Here is a 20,199-nt window from a genome sequence, read left to right as displayed (position 1 = left end):
CATTTATTTAAGGATCTAGGGATATTCACAGTAGCTTCTCAGTATATATACTCTCTTATGAAATTTGTTATTAACAACCAAACCCAATTCAAAAGTAATAGCAGTGTGCATAACTACAATACTAGGAGAAAGGATGATCTTCACTATTCAAGATTAAATCTGGCACAGAAAGGGGTGAATTATACTGGCACTAAAGTCTTTGGTCACTTACCAAATAGTATCAAAAGTCTGACAGATAACCAACAAGTATTTAAGAAGAAATTAAAAGAATTTCTGAATGACAACTCCTTCTACTCCATAGAGGAATTTTTAGATATAAATTAAGAAAAAAAAGAAAAAAATATTTAAAAAATAAAAAAAATAAATAAAAATAAAAAATAAAGAAAAACAAAAAACACAAAAAAATAAAGTTGTTATATTAACTTAAGTATATTGTTAAATTAACCTAATTATGTCATGTATTAGAAAATTCGACTCGTTCCACATCATTACGAAATATCGTATTCATGATCCATGGAACTAGTATTAATCTAATCTAATCTCACTATTATAGTTGTTCATCCTTCACGTCAGAGATAGAGGATACTCGTGCTGCCATCTCGTGCAGACGTTACGAAACACGAAGTAACTGAGCTGTTTTACGTGTCATTGTAAAATTTTATTAAACTACTGAAGTACCACACTATTTATGTAGAAAACTTGGGAGAAAAAATAAATTATTTATGCCAGGAACTGCTACTGTTACGCCCACAGGAATAAAAGAGCAATAAATTTCATTGCATTGGTTCCACACTCGTTTGTCTTGATATTCTTTCTCCTTTAAATAACCGACTCTGTACCTCACGCACTCTGAGAGAGAGAAATTTAAATTGAGACTGAATGATCAATAGAATACAATTCCGCGTTATCTTTGTTGTTATGCGTAATGATAAATGGTTGTTAACCACCTTTAACTCCGCCTGCAGCTTCTGTACAGTGAGTTGAGTATATTTGCGGAAGCTGTTGCCGGTCCCAAGCCCGGATAAAGGAGGAGGGTTGGCCATTAAAGAAAGCTGTAAAAGGGATGATTCAAGTTGTTTAGGGACTGATTTTGAGAGGTTGTAAGCAGTCATTGCAGCAACCGTGGCTGCAGTACAGTTATAAAATTTAGAATTTAAAAAGCAGCCAGCCACAATTATGGTTCAAAAAAGTTTATTGAAATCAAACCATCACCGATTTCGGATTTATTACAAATCCGTGTAAGATGGCGCCTACAGATTTTCTTACTTTCCTGCTAGGGCCTCGTTTCGCAGTGTGCATTTTCTGCCCTAAGATTAAAAGTTCTTCATTCAAAATCCGATTAACTGGGAAGAGAATTTTTTTCATTTTAAGCTTCATATAAACAAATGGAATGATATTAAGTTAAATAAAGCATGCAATGTACCGAAAACTTAACGCACACCAAGTATGTTTACGACATATTTCATGTTTTATTTTACTTTACGGTCATGTCTTGTGTGTTCCTATTACGGTTAAAAAGAAAAAAATCTGTTGAAAGTTCACAAATACAAAACGAAAAACGTTTTGTTTATAGTGGTGCGCAATAACGATTGCAGATCGAAACGATAGCAGAAAAGCAATAAAATCTTTCACAGACATCGTAATATGGAATTGTGACAAATCCAAACCGGCATTGATGTGCTTTAAATAACATTCTTTAAATTATATGTGTGGCTCGTATCTGTTTTAAATTATAAACCGTATAATTCACAGAGGCATCCTCTAAGACTCGGTACCATAATGAGATCGTTTACATTTGATTATCCCACCCATCTTCAACTTAGGAGCATGATGGAAACCTTTGCAAAAAAAGCATCTACACAGCGGTGATAGCTATATGGAAATCGCGAATCAACTTGTGTGGTTTTCTTTTGTTTCTTTAAATACGACTGATGTGTCATCAACAGTGTTTCTAGTGAACGTAGTAAGGAATTTTGCGTCTTTCAGAATAATCCACTCAAGAAATTGACGTTGAATACTACAATAAATTCCGGGGCTTTTTATCTGCATGTTACGTAGGTTAAATGGAGAAAGTTAACAAGAAGCATTTCTACAGGTTTCCAAGACAAACTAAAGAGTTGCATCTGATGTGTAGTAGTCCTTGTGAGCTGTGAAGGTGGAGGGAGTTTTGGCTAGTGGAGTTTCAAAAGCAGACTTAAGACTCGGATAATCGAAAAAGTCCAAGATTCATAGGAATGCTTTAACAGGGCTACCAGAACTTAAAACAAAGCTACATCATGGGAAAAATGAACGAAAACCGCTTAAAGCTTTGTACGATAGCAGCAATGAAAGCTAGGCAATGGACATATGAAGACAAGGTATTTGCTCTGTCCTTATACAAGCAAAACCCTTGCCCATACAGGTATTTGTTAGTTAATTTTTGCCTTCCTTCTGTGACTCATATGAAACCTCTGTTGTGTGTTGCACCTTCCAAGCCAGGATTGAGTCCTGCAGTGATGAATGTAATAAAAGCAGAAGCCGAGGCAGTGCACAACAATGATAAATATTTTGCTTTGTTCTTTGATGAAGTGTCTTTGGAGACAATTTTTTATTATGATGTGAATAAGCAGCAAATCAGTGGGTTTCACGATATAAGAAGGGCAAATATATGTGCAGACCATGATGTGTTGGTAGTCTGGTCAGAGGCATATGCAAAATTTGGAGGCAGGTAGCCGCATATCTCTTCACTCAGAGCTCAGTTTCAGGTACTACTTTAAAAGTTCTTATTATCTATGTTATAAGCAACTGCAAATAGAGCTGATGGCAATTCGTACAATTTGTCATCAGAGTGCAGCCAACCGGGGAGCACTGAAGCGACTCTGCAGTCAGTAAACAAGTGAATCCAGTCCATTTCATTTTTTACCTATTGCAGTCATTTATGATGTCCCACACCTATTAAAGTATACTAGAAATACTCAACTAGAAATAAAATTCAGTTTGGGTTTAAAAAGGAGTCCAGTTTTGAATTTATTCAGAGGACTTTTCTTCTACATCAGGATAAAATGTTTAAGACTTACCAAAATTGCAGAGGAGTCATTTTGACTTTAAGGATTCTTTTACTAAAATGGAAGTTACGACACATGCTGCCCAGCTTAGTTAGAATTGCTGCTGTTATTGAGACCTATGTAGCATTTAATATTTTACCTGCAGATGTTAATATACACTGCACAATTTGTTGAAAAGGTAGATTGCCTGTTCAATTCACTAGACAGCTCCCATTATTATCCACAAGGTATTAAATTTTGTAAGCATGCCCTCTCTCCAGGGGCACCATATACTGAAATGTGGTACAGTATATTAAAGGAATTGGATAAATAGAAAGTATTGCAGCTAGGAACAGGGAGAGGCAAGACAAAATGTCCAGTTTCATAAGTGGGTGGCAAACTACAATAAGATCACTGATGTTCATTTAGGGCAGATTTTTTTTTTTTTTTAATGGCTTCAATTTTTTAAGCATGAGGATCTTTAATCAAGACCCACTGGAGAATGTTTTCTCTAGTGTGAGGCAACATGGTGTTTCAAACACCAACCCAACCTGCCTTCAGTTCGTAGCAACACTGAAAACAGTTACAAACAATAACTTATCCTTACTTATAAATTCATTACATAATTGTGAATATGATAGTTGTATGCCATTATGCAATTTAAGGCAATTACATGACAGCTTTCTTGACTCCACAAAAGATGTTTTCATAACTGATGAAAATGTTTTATATAGTGTCCTTGCTGATAATGCAGCAGTGGTGTCAGTGATGGTGAAGAGGCTGATGTAAGCAATGACAGACAAGCATTAACATATGTTGCTGATTACATTTTGCAATCATGGGAGGAATACCTGAAATCAACTGTGATGACTGTAAAACAACTGTTTTCATCGACAATCACAGAGGATCATGTATTTAAAAGTTTCTGGGCATCTGATACCTTAAACATAAAATTATTGTATGGAAGTGGCAGCCTGATATCCTTTTGAACAGATGTCCACAGTCACTTGTAGGCATTTTTAGTGGACAACCAGAAAAATTGGAATACAAATTCTATTCACTGTCTTGATTTCCAGAAGGGATAACAATTTGTAAAGCCCACTTTTCTGAACAGTATATATTAAGTAAATTTGCACCAATTTTGATTTACAGGTATCTCAGAAATTGAAAACAGACTATCTGTACTAAAAGAATAAATGTGGTTAAGGAGAAATTGAAGAACAAGTTTAAAGCTGTTTGACAGTTCAGAGGTCAAGTTTGCTGTGTACTTCGAAAACAAAAAATGTAGAAGTGAATTTTTGCCTTTATTAATTGCTGTTATCCCCATTTCCTATCTGTGATACTTCTCTCTCAATCTTGATGTTGTATCTGCTATTGTGTTGAAGCATTTACTCTCCTTTTATGTAGGAACATTTTAGAGGAAGTCAGTGATTAAATAATGCAAGTTACCTGAAATAGGCCTACAGTTGTGAAAAATATTTGATAACACGTAGGTCTACATGCTTTGCCCACTTCTACTGGAAAGCTATAATAATCCTTGTGATTTTCCAGATGCAGTTCCCTCCGTGTCTAAGTATCTACATCACCTGGGAGAGAACATCCTGTAGACGTAGATTGTAGGGAATGCCTGAGTAGGCGTACTCTGTTTAAAACAGCGATAACTTGAAGCATAAGTATTCAAAGTGATTGTGAGTATCTGAACTCGAGTTGCCAATGTGATCTGAGAGGGATTATAGATAATGTTTTGCGTTACTTGTTCTGGTAATGAAAATTCTATTTGTCTTGTGAAACACATACAATCCCACAAAATCTTATGCCTTGTAGTAATTAGTAATGATTTCCTTATATGTGGTTGTAGATGTAGTAGATGCATTAAGACTGATTACATCCAGTAAGATGTATATCTAGATGTGTTGAGGTTGATTAGGTGCAAGGAAGAGAGTGGGATTTACAGATATTCCAGTTAAAAATTTGACAATTTGTATATTATGTTAGCTGAAGTGTAGGCCTAATACTTGAGGATATATTTAAAAGAGTTTAGCTGTGCAATTGGTTGTAATATTGAAGAAAATATCTTTCTTGGAAGTACTTTAGTGCAATAAATTTCATTGCAACTGCAGGTAAATAAGTTTGGGTAAAACTTCTTGCAGGTAAGACTGGCGCACTGAACTGCTGCAGAAACAAAGCGATGTATAGATGTCAGATGATAATCTTGTGTTTGTTCCTTCATACCATTTCATCATCAAAATGAAAGTTGTACCACACTCAGGAAATGAGCACGGGGGAACAGATGTAGGAATCAAGTGTCACTGCACTCGGTGAGGCTGTAATGGAGTTGGTTTGCGGTAGGATGAAACCCAGTGCTGGTCCATGGGCCTACTGTTCTCAAAAAGTACGTTGCAGCTGCTGAGCTTAACTCTCAATCTGAAGAACAGAAAGTGTCACATGCCTTCACATCATGAGACAGTGTGAGAAGGTACAAATGTAATCCAGGACATTAGCACAAAATGTGATCACCTCTCATCCCTTTGTCACCCAAATACTGGCATTGAAAATTTTCCACCACCAGGATGACTTGCATCCAAGTTGAGAGCCACCACACAGAAGTTAGTTAGCAACCTTGGTTATGGAGATGGGGCCATCTCACCACAATCGTAGAAATTTCAAAGCAATAGGCCTACTGCTGTGTTAACATTGCCAAGTTCTGTAAACATTCTCCCATTTGTTTAATAATTTTACCTCAAATGTCATATAAGAGTGGGATCCAACACACTCTCTACATCATTTGTCCACTAAATTCAAATGGTCGGTGGAGGAAAGATGTTTGTTTATGTTCATCCATAAATAAACATTTATTTGCACTCAATGTCATCAAGATTAAAGCTGATAACTGAAGATCTAGCTGAAGTCTCTTCAGGCTTCTTATACTTAAATGCAAATACATATATTCCCTAACGGTATTTGTGGATAACGGAAACTTTAGGATTAACTCCGCAATTCACAACCACAGTACTACAGGTAGATATAATTTACTTCTCCTGGTTTAAAAGGGAGTTTTATATTCCAGTGCAAAAGATTGTAACAGGTGGACTGTAGAAAAGACACTAAACATTCCCAACCATCCATATAAACGGCAAGTTGACATATCCTGAGCATGTGAATTTGTTGAAAACAAGTGGCCAGTCAGTGTGCAAAAAAGAGTCGAGCTAAGACAGTAAAAGTAAGTTGTCAGTCAGTGTGTGAAAATAATCAAGCTGTATACCTAAAAAAAAAGAAAAAAAAAAAGAAGTATCCAGTCTATGTGTGAAAGCAAATAAGCTACTGCATGTTTGTTTTCTAGAACAATAAAAGTTCCAAAGAGCAGCAGCGATTTTTTGTGGCTGGCACTGGGGAAATAACTTCGTCACTGCCCTATGTGTCCAGCGTGACTGAGAAGCTAGCCGCTATCTCCTAGTGACAGAAGAACGTACAAGCAAAATGAGTAAACTGATATGCTGTGGCAGAATAATCCACACATTGATGATCTCAGAATGTTGTTAGAAATATACAGAATTATTAAATGATGTACCAGCAATCCTGGCAATGCTTTACAATTGCTAAATATGTATGGGAATTGGACATACATCCTAATCTCCTTCTCCCCTACGTCTCTGTTTCCTCCTGTCCCTCTGATGCCTACCATCTCCTTCCCCCTCTCTGTGTCCATCTCCTCCTCTATCCTCTCTATATCCATTTCCTCCCTCCCTGCCAATGACCATCTCTTCTCTCCCCCTTCTCTCTCTGAGCTTGAGCCTTGCTTGTTATTACAATTTTAGTTTCCATAGTAGTATTCTAATCATAAACACAATGTTCCTGTTTCCTGTGAAAACAGACTGCAAGGAATAAAACAAAACAGTATAGTTTTGTGTGTACAGTTTGCATTTAAAATATATATAATGAGGTAGAACATACATGGAAGAAATAATTTGTCTAGCAGTTTAGGTGCCCAGCTATCATAATTGAAACTGATTGTGAGAAAGAAAACAAAACTATACATTTTCACAGCAGAGCATGGCAAACATTTTCTTTGGCACAGTCAGTTTTAACAGAAAACCGGTAGTTGGTCTTTGAAAGAATATATGGCCTGTGTCTCTCTGAATGTTTATTAGGGTACCATGTAAAAATTTGAAATAAATTGGTCAAGACCGTTTTGAGATTTCTGCTAACAGTGTTTCCCATTATCACATACAATTAAAAAAATGTAGCCTATACCCATCTAAGCATTTATTAGGGTATTGTGCAAACATTTCAAGTAAATCAGTCAAGTACATTTCCAGATTTGTCTCTTTACAGTAATATAGATTAATGAACACTGGGCAAGCGAATATCATTTGCAGTTATAATTATGTACAACCAGTGTTTGACTTAATAATAGTTTACTGTAGGTGAATACAAAACTGTGGAAGGGGGGGGGGGGTGCTCAATGTATGTTAGTAGTGGCATAGACTTGCATTGCAGTGCCCTTGCTGTGAATGATTACTGTACAGAAAATTTACTGGAAACAGTAGTGTTGTTCTGTCAATGTAAAATCTTACAATTATACGTGTATAACTGCACAACAGATAGTGATATTTGCATATCTGTGCAGGTTTTACAGAAACTGATTGTACACTTTGAGAAATGGCCTAAATATAGGATTTTAATTTTTGGTGGCTTGAGTACTGATACAAGACTAAGGACACATACAAATTAACCTACTCAGTATGCTATGATCACATGACCTGTTCTGTATTAACGATCACTTAACAAGACAAACTGCTTGCCTTGGCAATGTAATTACTAATGTTGATACAAATCAGTTATCAAGTGGGGTTGTTGAATACACATTATATCAGTGCATAAAGGTGTTCAGTTAAATTAAATACTAAAAAGTCTATATCTGATTCCAGTGAAATTAAGTCCAGAACCTGGCTAAAGACAACAAACTGGAATGGCATTCTGCTTGAAAGTAGGCCTACTCACATTGAAAATGCATTTACATTAACTGTCAGTGCACTGTCAGATACATTTAAAATTAATTGCCCTAAAGTAGTGAGAAAAAATAAGGGAACTGACAGGATATATGGTCTCACATCTGTGCATTACCGGTTCACACACTATCTACAAAAGCTATTAACTCTGTTAATAATTTCCTATGACAAATCAAGGGATAGTGGAGCAGAAAGAGCAAGCCACATATAGTTAAAGAACAAATATAAGGCAGAAATCAGTCAGATTAAGCAAGTGCAATGTTAATGACGTTTATATTAATAAGTTGCAAAATAAATGTAAAGTAGCCTGAATTGTTGTCAGGACTCATGTGGGCAGAAGTAAAGATATTAGCAAAAATAATTCCTGTGATGCTGGTATTACACCAGATGATTTCAACACATTCTTTGTTCATGCTGGCAGTATGAATAACACTGCTGCAGCTGAACACAATCGTAAATATGACAACATCCATGACTCAAAACATGAAAACTCTTTTCCTCCAAAATTTTGAAGATTTAGTTCCTGGCACTAAAAGATAAGAGGTAAAAGTAACCAATAATAAAAGTGCAATAGCAAAACTAAGTTACTCAAAATCAGAAGACATTTATGGACACTCTATTTTCGAGAGAAAAAAACTGAGGATATAATAGCACATCCATTAAATTCTCTTATATACTGGATGTTTGTTAGTGGTTGTTTCCCTATATCCTTAAAAATAACAGTCATTACTTTTCTGCTAAAAAATTTATCGTGTTTTGTTCTAATACTTACCGCCCAACCTGTGTTGCACCCATCCTTTTTTCCTTACTGCATGACCGTGTGTGTAAGCGTACTGATTACCAGATTTGCAGAAAACTATGACTTTTTAAACCTTGTGTGTGTGAAACATAGTAATAAGGTGAAATGTGATATCAAGTTATGTTTGTGGTCCCAAAAATGGATCTATTGCAAATGTTTAAATACCTTAGAAGAGAGAAACATAATCCGTGACTGTGGAAATGTGCACTGCAATTTTCATGATATTCTATGTTTGCAACAGGAATACCGAGAGGAAAGTGTGACTGCCTTATTAAAATATGGTATATTAGTTATGCTGTATATAGAGAAGTCTGATAAAGTAACAGAAGACTATTCAAAGTGTAGTGAAATTGTCATAACCGAACAAAATGATAACTTCATTAGGCCCAAAAAGTTCCATCATCCTAATCGTAATGATAACAACACTAGTCTGCCAATAGCAAATAATTTTGCACTTTTAACGTGTTATGAATCAAAAGATATGAAAATAGCCATATCAACTAAGTACTCTCGCCAAACTTGCACTGTACATGCTTGAGCACTGTCCTGCAAAATGATGGTCAGGTCCTGCAGAAAGTGTCATTACTTCTGTCTGTAAGCTGGTCAAAGGTTGAGTTCCAAAAACGAACAGCACAGAGACAGAAGTGATGACACTTTATGCAGGACCTGACCATCACTTTGCAGGACAATGCTCAAGCACGTACAGTGCAAGCTGTTACTGATTTCTTTGACTGATGGGGCTGCTAAGTGCTATACCACCTATTGCACTCCCCTGACTTAAGCCCTCATAAGTTCAACTCAGTTTCTAAACTGAAGGAAACACTTCACAGCATTTGCTTCAGAACTGCTACAAATTCGTTGGGCAATAGACCATGCCGCTTGAACGGTCAACACAACTGGCACTGCTAAGAGTATCCTACAACTTTCACACCATTGGCAATGGGTTATGCACAATGCTGGTGACGACTTTGAAGGTCAGTAAATCTTTGAAACAAGTATCTATTTTGTACGAGCTGTAAATAAATAGTTGCCAGCATTAAAGTTCCAACCCTCGTATGTAGTTCTATAATGGAAAATGTTATAAGCCCATTCAACAATCTCTAGTGGCTTCTGATGTTTAACTGCTTAAGAGCTCTCGAAATCCCTAAATATATTTAAAACAGTTACTGTACAGGACAAGATACCGAGCAGAAAGCTGGGCAGTTATAGGTGAGCTGGTGCATTACCAAACTCTTCCCTCTTGGGACTGAACTGCATCCCCCTGTTGACATTGCTGGACAGGGATTGTAATGTAGATGCAATTGCCACATATGAAGACACATACTGGATGTGGTCACAGGAAACACAAGAGAAAAGCTGGAGGCAAAAACAACAAATGTTATTTTGCTGATTAATGCAGTAATAGCATGCAGACTACAAAGTGACAGAAGCTGTGCACAATATAACCTACTTACTACTGCTGGAGAGCTAGTCCCAAACAATAAATCCTACCACTAAAGTAGGAGGAATTTCAATTTGCTGGTGCCATATGTGTTAATATTTTGGTCTATACTTATACAAGAAAATTATTGTTTTATTATTCAAGAAAAGTAAGAAAGCTTGCAAAACTGTGTATGAGGTAGCTCAGACTGAAATTGACATGAACTATCAATTCCAGTGAAAAGATTATATAGTAGCGCCATTGCTGTATTTGCAGCAAACGTGCGGGCCAAACAGTTGCACAGTGATCATGCAAAAGGACACCTTGGACATATGCAGAGAGATGTGCTTCTAAAACTAACTGTAGCATTGGAACTACATCAGCAAAAGCATTATTAGTAACTTATTGTTGTCTTCTTTATATGATAACTTTAAACAACAGAAATATACTACATTACTGGAACATCAAATATGGGGAAATTGAAGAGGTGGCATTTCACAGGGACATCGTACTTTAATTCTATCAAATTCCACAAAAACAATGCATCATATAGATGATAAAACAAAAAAGAAAAGCAAGTTATGAACCACAAAGTGTGTGCCAAGACTGTAGTTTTTCTGAGGCCAGCATAAAACCAGAGGATACTAAAGTGCGCGTCATATATCTTGGCGGCCGAGTTTAGGTTCGTTCTGCGCATCTGATGTCACAAAACACAGTCAGCCAATGAACAGAGAACAACGTTGCCAGATCTCGACAGCAGTGCAGAGCACGGACGAGTGTCTTCAGTTTTAGAAACGTTCAGTCATAAATAAAGTAATAGAACAAAACAATGTCTTGATAGCAGACTTTCTTTTACAGAAAGTTTGGAAAAAGCACTCTTTATGCCAATTGCTTCATATTCTATTAATTAATTAAACCAAACAAGCAATAAGACTCCTAATTCAGGCGATAGCAAGGAAAGGTGTTTGTTTCAATCTCACGAACTGCTTTTTCGCAATAAAGAACAGCGGTAATTGTTTATTTCCTATTGTACTTCGACGAAGCGTGAGTAATTCATAGTCATACCAACAATGTTTATAAGTAGTTGCGTGAGGTGTTAGACTCCTTATGGAGTTACACTGTTCAATGAGCTGAGGTAGCGGAACGGTTAAGGTGTTGGACTGCCAAGTGAAGGGTTATGAGTTCAAACCTTGTGCGGTGCTTAATATTTTCTTTATTTAAAAACAATATTGGAGTGCCTTACTTCACGAATTTTATTCGTTTGAATGAAATTTCTAGTGCTTTGCCTCTTCATTAACTTTTTGGCTGCTGCAGACACGTGCTCCCCGCATTCCGCAGTGTGCGCGATTTTGTCATCACTGCACTTCTCGCCTGTGCAGACACATGGTGTTCCCACTTCTTTGACACACTTATCATTCGATTTCACAAAAACTATTTGGCCAAAAAATTTGATTTTTACACGTCTTCTTGCCCGATACCTTCCCCCCATAAATGACTTTATTTTGTTTTGATGTGCAGCATTAAATGTAGTAAACCATTGCACGAAATTTTGAAGAGTTTGCAGAGGTAAAAGTCCATAGCGTATACTTTCCGTATGGTCAATTTTAGTTGCCACAATGTTGAGAATGAAATATGGACAAGATACCTAAATTTCATATAATATTTACTGTATAACAGTATCTCATTTAATTTAAGTACCACATAGGTGTCTTATGTAATATTGAGAAATATTCTGTCTTTCGCGACTGTAATAAAAGTTTTATATACACACGGCGCGTTTGGCTTTATTTTAAAGCACTTCCATCGGTGAAAGGTATGGCACATACACAATGGTATTCATGTTCTATTTCTTGTTTTTGTTCCACAGTCGCAGTTTTACCAATGGTATTGAAATATATCCCTCTTCTGCAACTGTAATAAGCGACTTATTTAGACCAGATGCATTTCTCTCTTTTGAAGCATCAGAAGAGGACTGTATTTTGTGTCCTCCATTGCCAAGTCACCTTTCGTAGTTTTGTGCTGCGGTAGCACAATATTCAACGTTTGTGTTGGCTCATCAGTGTTTTAGCAAATAAATGCTGTTTGTGTGTGCCACACACAAAATTATATTTGACATAGCTCTGAGCACTTCACTGACAGACGGTATATTCAAGTCCTAATGTTCTTGTAAGTCCACAGTTTTGTTTAATGTATTTTGTCTACTTCCTTTTGATTGATTGAAGTGCTTTTGTGGCGGCAGCACCGTCCAACGCACGAAGGACTGAACTACGGCACTGCCGACACCAGTAGGGGCAGCTGTACCGTTATGCGGAATTTCGGCAACGGTGCGTCGCACACCGGACCGCAAGGGAACAAAGCTGCCACCAGTTCGAGCTAGTCGATGCGACGCGACACACGTCTTCCCAGTTCTTCCGCCGCGGACCACGTGCGTCGAGTCAACGTGACTCCGCCGTAAATGCGTACGCGCGGTCGCAAATGCAGTCGCCGTTAAATTGTCTTTCGCTTCTTCGCGGACGTTACGGCGCCTCCGGTCGCGCCAAGAGCAGAACATTCTGTGACGCGGCCTTTTGTCTCGCTCGGTCCACGTGGTCGCGCCACGGCTCGTCACTGGAGTGTACACCCTCCGGGATCGGTGACCGAGCCGTGCCGCCAGTGCAACGCGCCTATGTAGACGGACATTAGCGAAGTATATTATTTGTCATTTATTGTAACGGCAGGAAAAATAAATGTGTCCTGTCCAGAATCCGCTTTAGTCATTTATTGCCACAAAGCCTCTCCCATGAGCATAGTGCGTGGGCGCGGCGATAAATGCCGGTTCACTGCACATGAGCGACTGTAAGCGGAGATACAACACGTTCCCGGTTCACTTTAAAATAAAGCCAAACGTGCCCAGTGTAAGTAAAACTTTTGTTACAGTCACGAAAGGTGGAATATTTCTCAATATTACATACAACACTTATGTGGTACTTAAATTAAATGAAATATATAGGTATCTTGTCCACATTTCATTCTCAACATTGTGGCAACTAAAATCGACCATACGGAAAGTATACTCTATGGACTTTTACCTCTGCAAACTCTTCAAAATTTCGTGCAAAGGTTTACTATATTTAATGCTGCATAATGACTGCATTGAACATGGAAACAAAATTAAGTCATTTATGGGGGGAAGGTATCAGTCAAGAAGATAGGTAAAAATCTAATTTTTGAGCCAAATAGTTTTTGTGGAATCAAATGATAAAGAGTGTCAAAGCAGTCGGAACACAATGTGTCTGCACAGGCGAGCAGTGCAGTGACAAAATTGCCCACAGCGCGGAATGCAGGGAGCACGTCTTTGTAGCAGCGAAAGGGTTAATGCGGCCGTGGTGGCTTTACTTCATGAACTGCGCGCTCCCCCCTACACGTAAGCTTGCAAACTATGCTATACTATGGCGCTGCTTCTATTGGCGCGTGCGTCGTGTGCAACTGGCAACGCAGCAATCTCCAGCATCTGGGCGGCATGCGCGAGCCGCCAAGATAAAAGAAGTGAACTATAGAATGATCCAAGTATGACCTTGGAGCCCAGATGACGGGCATTTGTACGAACATGCACCACAATCTGCAGTTGGTTGCACCCTTCCTCAATGGCTGCCAAAATAACCACGTAAACATGTTGAATTAGGCACTCACACATACACACTGAGTGTGCCGGTACTCCACCCTGCCTTTGCTGCCATTTCTGTAATGGGTATCAGTTTTGACCATTCATTTGAACTGTTGAAAGTTAATAGACTACTACTCTCTTGTGTTTGCCTCTCCTTTACAGAGGACAAAGCAGGTTTTCCAACAGGCAAAGCAAGTTCCACTGGCCCAGCTTCAGTTTCATAAAGTTTGACTGTGGTGTTCAGGACATACTGCAGTTCATTAGTACATAATCTGAAATTCCTGAGATATATGGGCACAAATATGGAGTATGCAATGTACTGAATGCATTGGCTGAATATATTTTTCATTCAATTTCTTCTCAAGTTTATAGTAAATGTACCTGTTTCAGTGTCCATTTTCTCAACAACATAATGCTCAATTGGAGATCCACCATCATCTTCTGGAGCATTCCATTTCAGATTGCATCCTTCTTTGTGAACATCTGAAATCTTGAGTGGTCCCACTGGCTTGCTTGGTTTGTCTGTATGCAAAAAAAGTAACACACAATAATATAGCTGCAATTAAATTTCTAAAAATTGGGCATTAATCCTAAAACAAATATTGACAGTTTTTTTCTCTTACCGAGTACAGTAATCTCCACAGCAGCTTCATCCTTCCCGGAGTTATTTTCAGCCTTGATAAGATATGTTCCAGAGTGCTGTCTTGTGGCAGTCTGAATAAGTAATTTTGTTCTATATTCTTCACTTTCAATAGAAATATCATCTTTTGATTCAAGCCGTGCTTTGTTGAGGAACCATGATTTAGATGGTGGTGGTTCGCCACTTATTTTTACATCAAAGCGAATCATCTGACCTGCTTTAATAACTGTATCCTTTAATGTGCTGCGGTCAATTCGTGGAGGAGCTGAAACAATTGAATGAAAAATTAGCTTACCTTAGCCTAATTAATTCAGAAAACTTGCAAATCAGATAGTAATTTAGGAATTATACTATTTAAAGTTAAAGAACATGTTACAATTTAAATTGTGCTGACTTGTTAGAGTAAGAAGAAAGAAAGAAAGAAATAAAGAAATTCATAAGGAGTGCCAAACTGGCTTGAGCGATCTTGCAATCTTCCTGTAATGAGAAATGCTCACTCCACATTGCCTTATGTATTTTGAAGGGCTTACAGTGAGATACTGAAAAATTGTATGCTGACACAAAAAACAGACAAAACATATAAAAACTGCCACCTGCCACCTTCTTTATGAAGCTAAACCACATGAAAAACAGTTTGGGAATTCGTATGCTGTCTACACGACATGGGGAATTTTCTTTAAATGACAAAATGTCTCAAAAATCAAATTTCTTTTGTCAACAATCAAGGTACTTCTTAAAGACAGTTTTATCACCAAAGTCTCTATTTTTTACTGAAGGAGCTCAGGTGTGATTCAGAATGCCGTCAATATGAGCTATTGAATGGTTTGAAATCACTTTGCAGGTACCATTCAAATGTTGATTGCTCAAATTTCTTAACTACGTAAATCACAAATCTCCACTTTGTCTGTAATGAAGAAATATGATACCATTTACACGTGTGCATTTTGACTACTTCGACAGTGAATTGCAGTTCTCTCAGTAGGAAGTATATGTCCCGATGATGAAGCTGTGCTTTGAAATGTACGCCATTGATAAATTTGGATGAAGCTGATAAAAAAAGAAAGCTGTGCATACTACGTTATTTGACATCCGTGGTAACTAAAATGAAAATTGGAGATAAGAACACCATAAAATCAAGAATAAAATGAAACTTATTCAAGTATCATTAATGCTACCCACCTTTTATACATCAGCAATTGCACCTATGAATTCCTAGCCTTAACATACTGTGTTCATGACTATCACGGTCAAAGTTAGTTATACTTATTCATAATGTTGTAGACTTACCAAATCTGTCCTTTGCTAGGACGGTGTCACTTGGCTCACTGGGTTTACTCTGACCACCTTTATTAACTGCTCGTACTCTGAACACGTATTTCATACCTTCCACCAAGTCTGGCACTTTTGCTTCACACTTGTTCCCAATAACTTCAACTGCTTTTTGCCATTTAGAGCTGTGGGTTCACAGAAAATAAAATTGTATGACTTTTTACCATTCACACTATTATTCAGGTCCAAAACATAATATTATGTAAAAAAGGTCAAGGTTACCATTTTATGACTATGAAAATGCTGCTTCATTAAACTCTAGAGGTAGCATATTTTTCACGCAAGTAAGTCCTACCTGTATTGATCCTTCTTTTCAATAATGTATGATGTGATTGGAGCTCCTCCATCAGACTTTGGAGGTGCCCATTTAAGATCAGCTTGATGTTTATTCCAATCACGTACTTCTGGTTTACCTGGTTTGTCTGGTTCACCTGAGAAGATCAATGCAGCATAGCTTTAATCATAAGGTATTGTAATACCAGAATTAAGTTGAGGCAATTAATAACTATGACATTACAACCACATTTTCAATTATGATTATAACACTCAAGAAATTGTGATCAATCGCAATTTGCATGCAAGACAATTATAACACTTGTGTAGTTGCTTCTTTAAAGATTTATTCTTAGAAGCAACTGGAGAGCACATAATTCAGAAACAGTAGATTAGTTACATTAAATACAGGGAAGAGAAACATTTAGAAAAGTTTTATAAGGACTAATAATAATTTCTATCACTTACAGAACACTATGGAAGGCCAGAAAATGTAAAAAACATAGTATTCTACAATAAAATATATTTACTGTATGACAACTTAGTCAATAAATACTTACTGTATGGATTCTTGGCTAATGTTGGTACATCAGTTTCTAGCGGTTCAGATTCTCCTTCAGCATTGACAGCCTTGACTCTGAACTGGTATTCTTTTCCTTCATTTAGCCCAGAAACCTGCAAGAAATATAAATGTATAAATCATGTGTCTTACATCACAAGCAGAAATGAGTAATATGCTGATTGGCACCAAACTAAATGTTTCTTAGTACCTTTCTTGCTGGCAAGTTTTACATTTCATGTACATGGTAACAATCTTGGTAACATTTTTCTATTAGGCGACACAAGTTTAAAAACGGTATTGTAAAAATCCTGGACATTATTACTGGTCTGCAGACACTTACAGCTGCTTAACATATGATCTTAAATTATGACACGTAATCACAATATGCTGACAAAAATTGTGAAAAATGTTTGCACCAGTTAGATTTATGTACGGTTCTCTTCATCAGCATTCTACTTCTAATGAAACCTATGACTGCCTCTGAATTAACTAAGTTTCTGTGAGCATGTGAAATACATTAACACAGACAGACTCAATCTTAGAATGTTTTTAAATGATGGAAATAAACTGAAAAATAGATAAATGCACACAAAAATCAAAGTATCTCTACTTATTAAGTGTACATTCTTATTGAAAAGAAACATGTTTACACTTGTTACCTTTGTTAAAAAATCTTTCATTTTTTTACCTCAGCTTCAGGAATCTTGCTTGTACCAACTGGTACCCAGCGTCCTGTTTCAGTATCCATACGTTCAATAACATAATGGTCAACTGGTTCACCTCCATCATCTTCTGGTTTGTCCCACTTAAGCTTGCAGCCTTCTGCAGTAACATCTGATACTTTTAATGGACCTTTTGGCTTACTAGGTTTACCTGCATGGAAATTATAACATTTTTTACTGTATGGAACAGATCTGGAATCACATTTCAATAACTTAAACTTTCACAAACATCACCAAACAGAATAAATAGTCTGCTAAATGTTATTTATATGACAAACATGTTTCTAGTAGGCATATACAAGATATTCTATCATATTAGGTTCTATGACACATCATAGTCTATGTGACTCATGCCTATACATATGTACATGTTTTACTTTTGCACATGGTGACTGAGATTATCACTTGATCACAGAGGTCACCATGTGAAATGCAAGAATATATTTAGTTAATTTATTAATACATTGTGTAAGTTCTTAACTATCTGATTCAATGTGAGACTTTCACAAGCAAATTCATTAATATAGCTAAATCATTGTTTTAGATAAGAATGTGTCTTTTCGAACATTGTAATCTTCCTTCACTGCCCGCAAACTTTGCAACACAATTTAGGGGCTATGTTAAAATTTCTTTCTAGGTTTTCTGTTATTTATTTTTATTGTATCCAGCCATATCTCCTGATGAATATAACTGTTGGCAATACAGTCACTTCCTGTGGGTAGCCTTGTTGCTGGACCACTGATGCTTCTCTTCCAGAGGTGCCAGCTCTCCGCTAAGCTCCATGCACACCATCAGTAGTGGCACTGCAATCACAGACCTATTCCTTCATTCATGGTCCCGTGATTACAAGTGCATATCTGTTACCAGCAGGCAGATGGGTTCTGCTCTTGGCTTATGCCAGCTGTACCCACAGCCCATCAATCAGAGACAACTCACACCCCACTCTGGGCTTAATGCTGGCTGCATCCTAGGGCCCATCAGTCAGAGCTTCATCATACCTCACTGGCCCACACGTGACTGTCAGTAGAGTGCTGCCTCTCATTGGACCCAATGCCTGCTGCTGCCAGGCTCATCAGTTTCACTGATGCTGCCTCTCTTTCCAGGTGCAACTGTGCCCTAGCTGCAGCAAGCATCATGCCAGACACCAGGTGCACCTGTGCTGCTGGACACCAGCCGTGACCATGCCATAGCACTACACTGGATTCTTGCAAGGCTCACACTGTCGCCATTAGGACTGGCTGGTCAACACCCAGCCTGCCAGATCCAGAGGAGCATTCTCTGTTGTATTGTTAGATGTCATATACTGAACATTGCCTTGCTTGTGCAATCAATTATTGTAGATGCTACCTGAGAGCTGTGAAACGACACCAAATTTTATGTATTTATTTTTATTTCTGAGGATAAGAACTTGATTTCATTTTCTTGCTTGGGCATTGGCCAACATACACGTTAATTATGTCCTTAAAGGAACTCTGATGTTCTAGTTTACTAAATTTACCTTACTTCACTTATAGTAATGAACTCTTGTGACAAAATTACTTTAGTTTTTTCACTATCATGCTTTTTGTATTTAAAATTTAGTAAATAATAAAAATTGATTTTGATGAGTATGGCATCTTATGACATTTAATTCTATGCTACACAAGATAAATACTAATGCTCCACACGACATCTCAGACATCCTTTTAAGTGAGAAAGTGAGGCCACTGTTGGATTGCCATAAAGAAGAGTTTGTCATGCACTTATTATTTCAGAAAAATCCTTTATGTCCATGAGATTCACAAGATATACAACAAAAACAAGCCTAATAAATTTGGTTGTGTGTTTGTCATAGGATGGTATTGGCTGTGAGAGCCAAAACTGTAAGAAAAATAACATTTTGCATGGAAAGCAGCAACTATCAAAATGCTGCAAATTGGTAAAATGAGTAGAACGATGAACACAGAAAAAACAGATATCAATGTCAACACCAACAAAACTACACTCCTGGAAATGGAAAAAAGAACACATTGACACCGGTGTGTCAGACCCACCATACTTGCTCCGGACACTGCGAGAGGGCTGTACAAGCAATGATCACACGCACGGCACAGCGGACACACCAGGAACCGCGGTGTTGGCCGTCGAATGGCGCTAGCTGCGCAGCATTTGTGCACCGCCGCCGTCAGTGTCAGCCAGTTTGCCGTGGCATACGGAGCTCCATCGCAGTCTTTAACACTGGTAGCATGCCGCGACAGCATGGACGTGAACCGTATGTGCAGTTGACGGACTTTGAGTGAGGGCGTATAGTGGGCATGCGGGAGGCCGGGTGGACGTACCGCCGAATTGCTCAACACGTGGGGCGTGAGCTCTCCACAGTACATCGATGTTGTCGCCAGTGGTCGGCGGAAGGTGCACGTGCCCGTCGACCTGGGACCGGACCGCAGCGACGCACGGATGCACGCCAAGACCGTAGGATCCTACGCAGTGCCGTAGGGGACCGCACCGCCACTTCCCAGCAAATTAGGGACACTGTTGCTCCTGGGGTATCGGCGAGGACCATTCGCAACCGTCTCCATGAAGCTGGGCTACGGTCCCGCACACCGTTAGGCCGTCTTCCGCTCACGCCCCAACATCGTGCAGCCCGCCTCCAGTGGTGTCGCGACAGGCGTGAATGGAGGGACGAATGGAGACGTGTCATCTTCAGCGATGAGAGTCGCTTCTGCCTTGGTGCCAATGATGGTCGTATGCGTGTTTGGCGCCGTGCAGGTGAGCGCCACAATCAGGACTGCATACGACC

At 38.2% G+C, this 20,199-nt stretch overlaps 1 protein-coding gene across 20 annotated transcripts in view; it reads right to left on the bottom strand.

Moving 5' to 3' along the window:
- The window catches only part of LOC124721411 (twitchin), a 377,390-nt gene that overhangs the window by 156,145 nt on the left and 201,046 nt on the right, over positions 1–20,199 (bottom strand). For all 20 annotated transcript variants that reach the window (XM_047246370.1, XM_047246371.1, XM_047246372.1 and 17 more), the window contains 6 exons: positions 17,387–17,571; positions 16,697–16,811; positions 16,159–16,294; positions 15,822–15,988; positions 14,518–14,799; positions 14,276–14,416 (listed from right to left, as the gene is read on the bottom strand). In XM_047246370.1, the coding sequence (XP_047102326.1) occupies positions 14,276–14,416; positions 14,518–14,799; positions 15,822–15,988; positions 16,159–16,294; positions 16,697–16,811; positions 17,387–17,571 (1,026 nt within the window). The remainder of the gene's footprint in view (positions 1–14,275; positions 14,417–14,517; positions 14,800–15,821; positions 15,989–16,158; positions 16,295–16,696; positions 16,812–17,386; positions 17,572–20,199) is intronic.

The sequence above is a fragment of the Schistocerca piceifrons genome, chromosome X (assembly GCF_021461385.2).
Source record: "Schistocerca piceifrons isolate TAMUIC-IGC-003096 chromosome X, iqSchPice1.1, whole genome shotgun sequence".
Classification (NCBI taxonomy): Eukaryota; Metazoa; Arthropoda; class Insecta; order Orthoptera; family Acrididae; genus Schistocerca; species Schistocerca piceifrons.
This window is presented reverse-complemented; position numbering and strand designations above follow the sequence as displayed.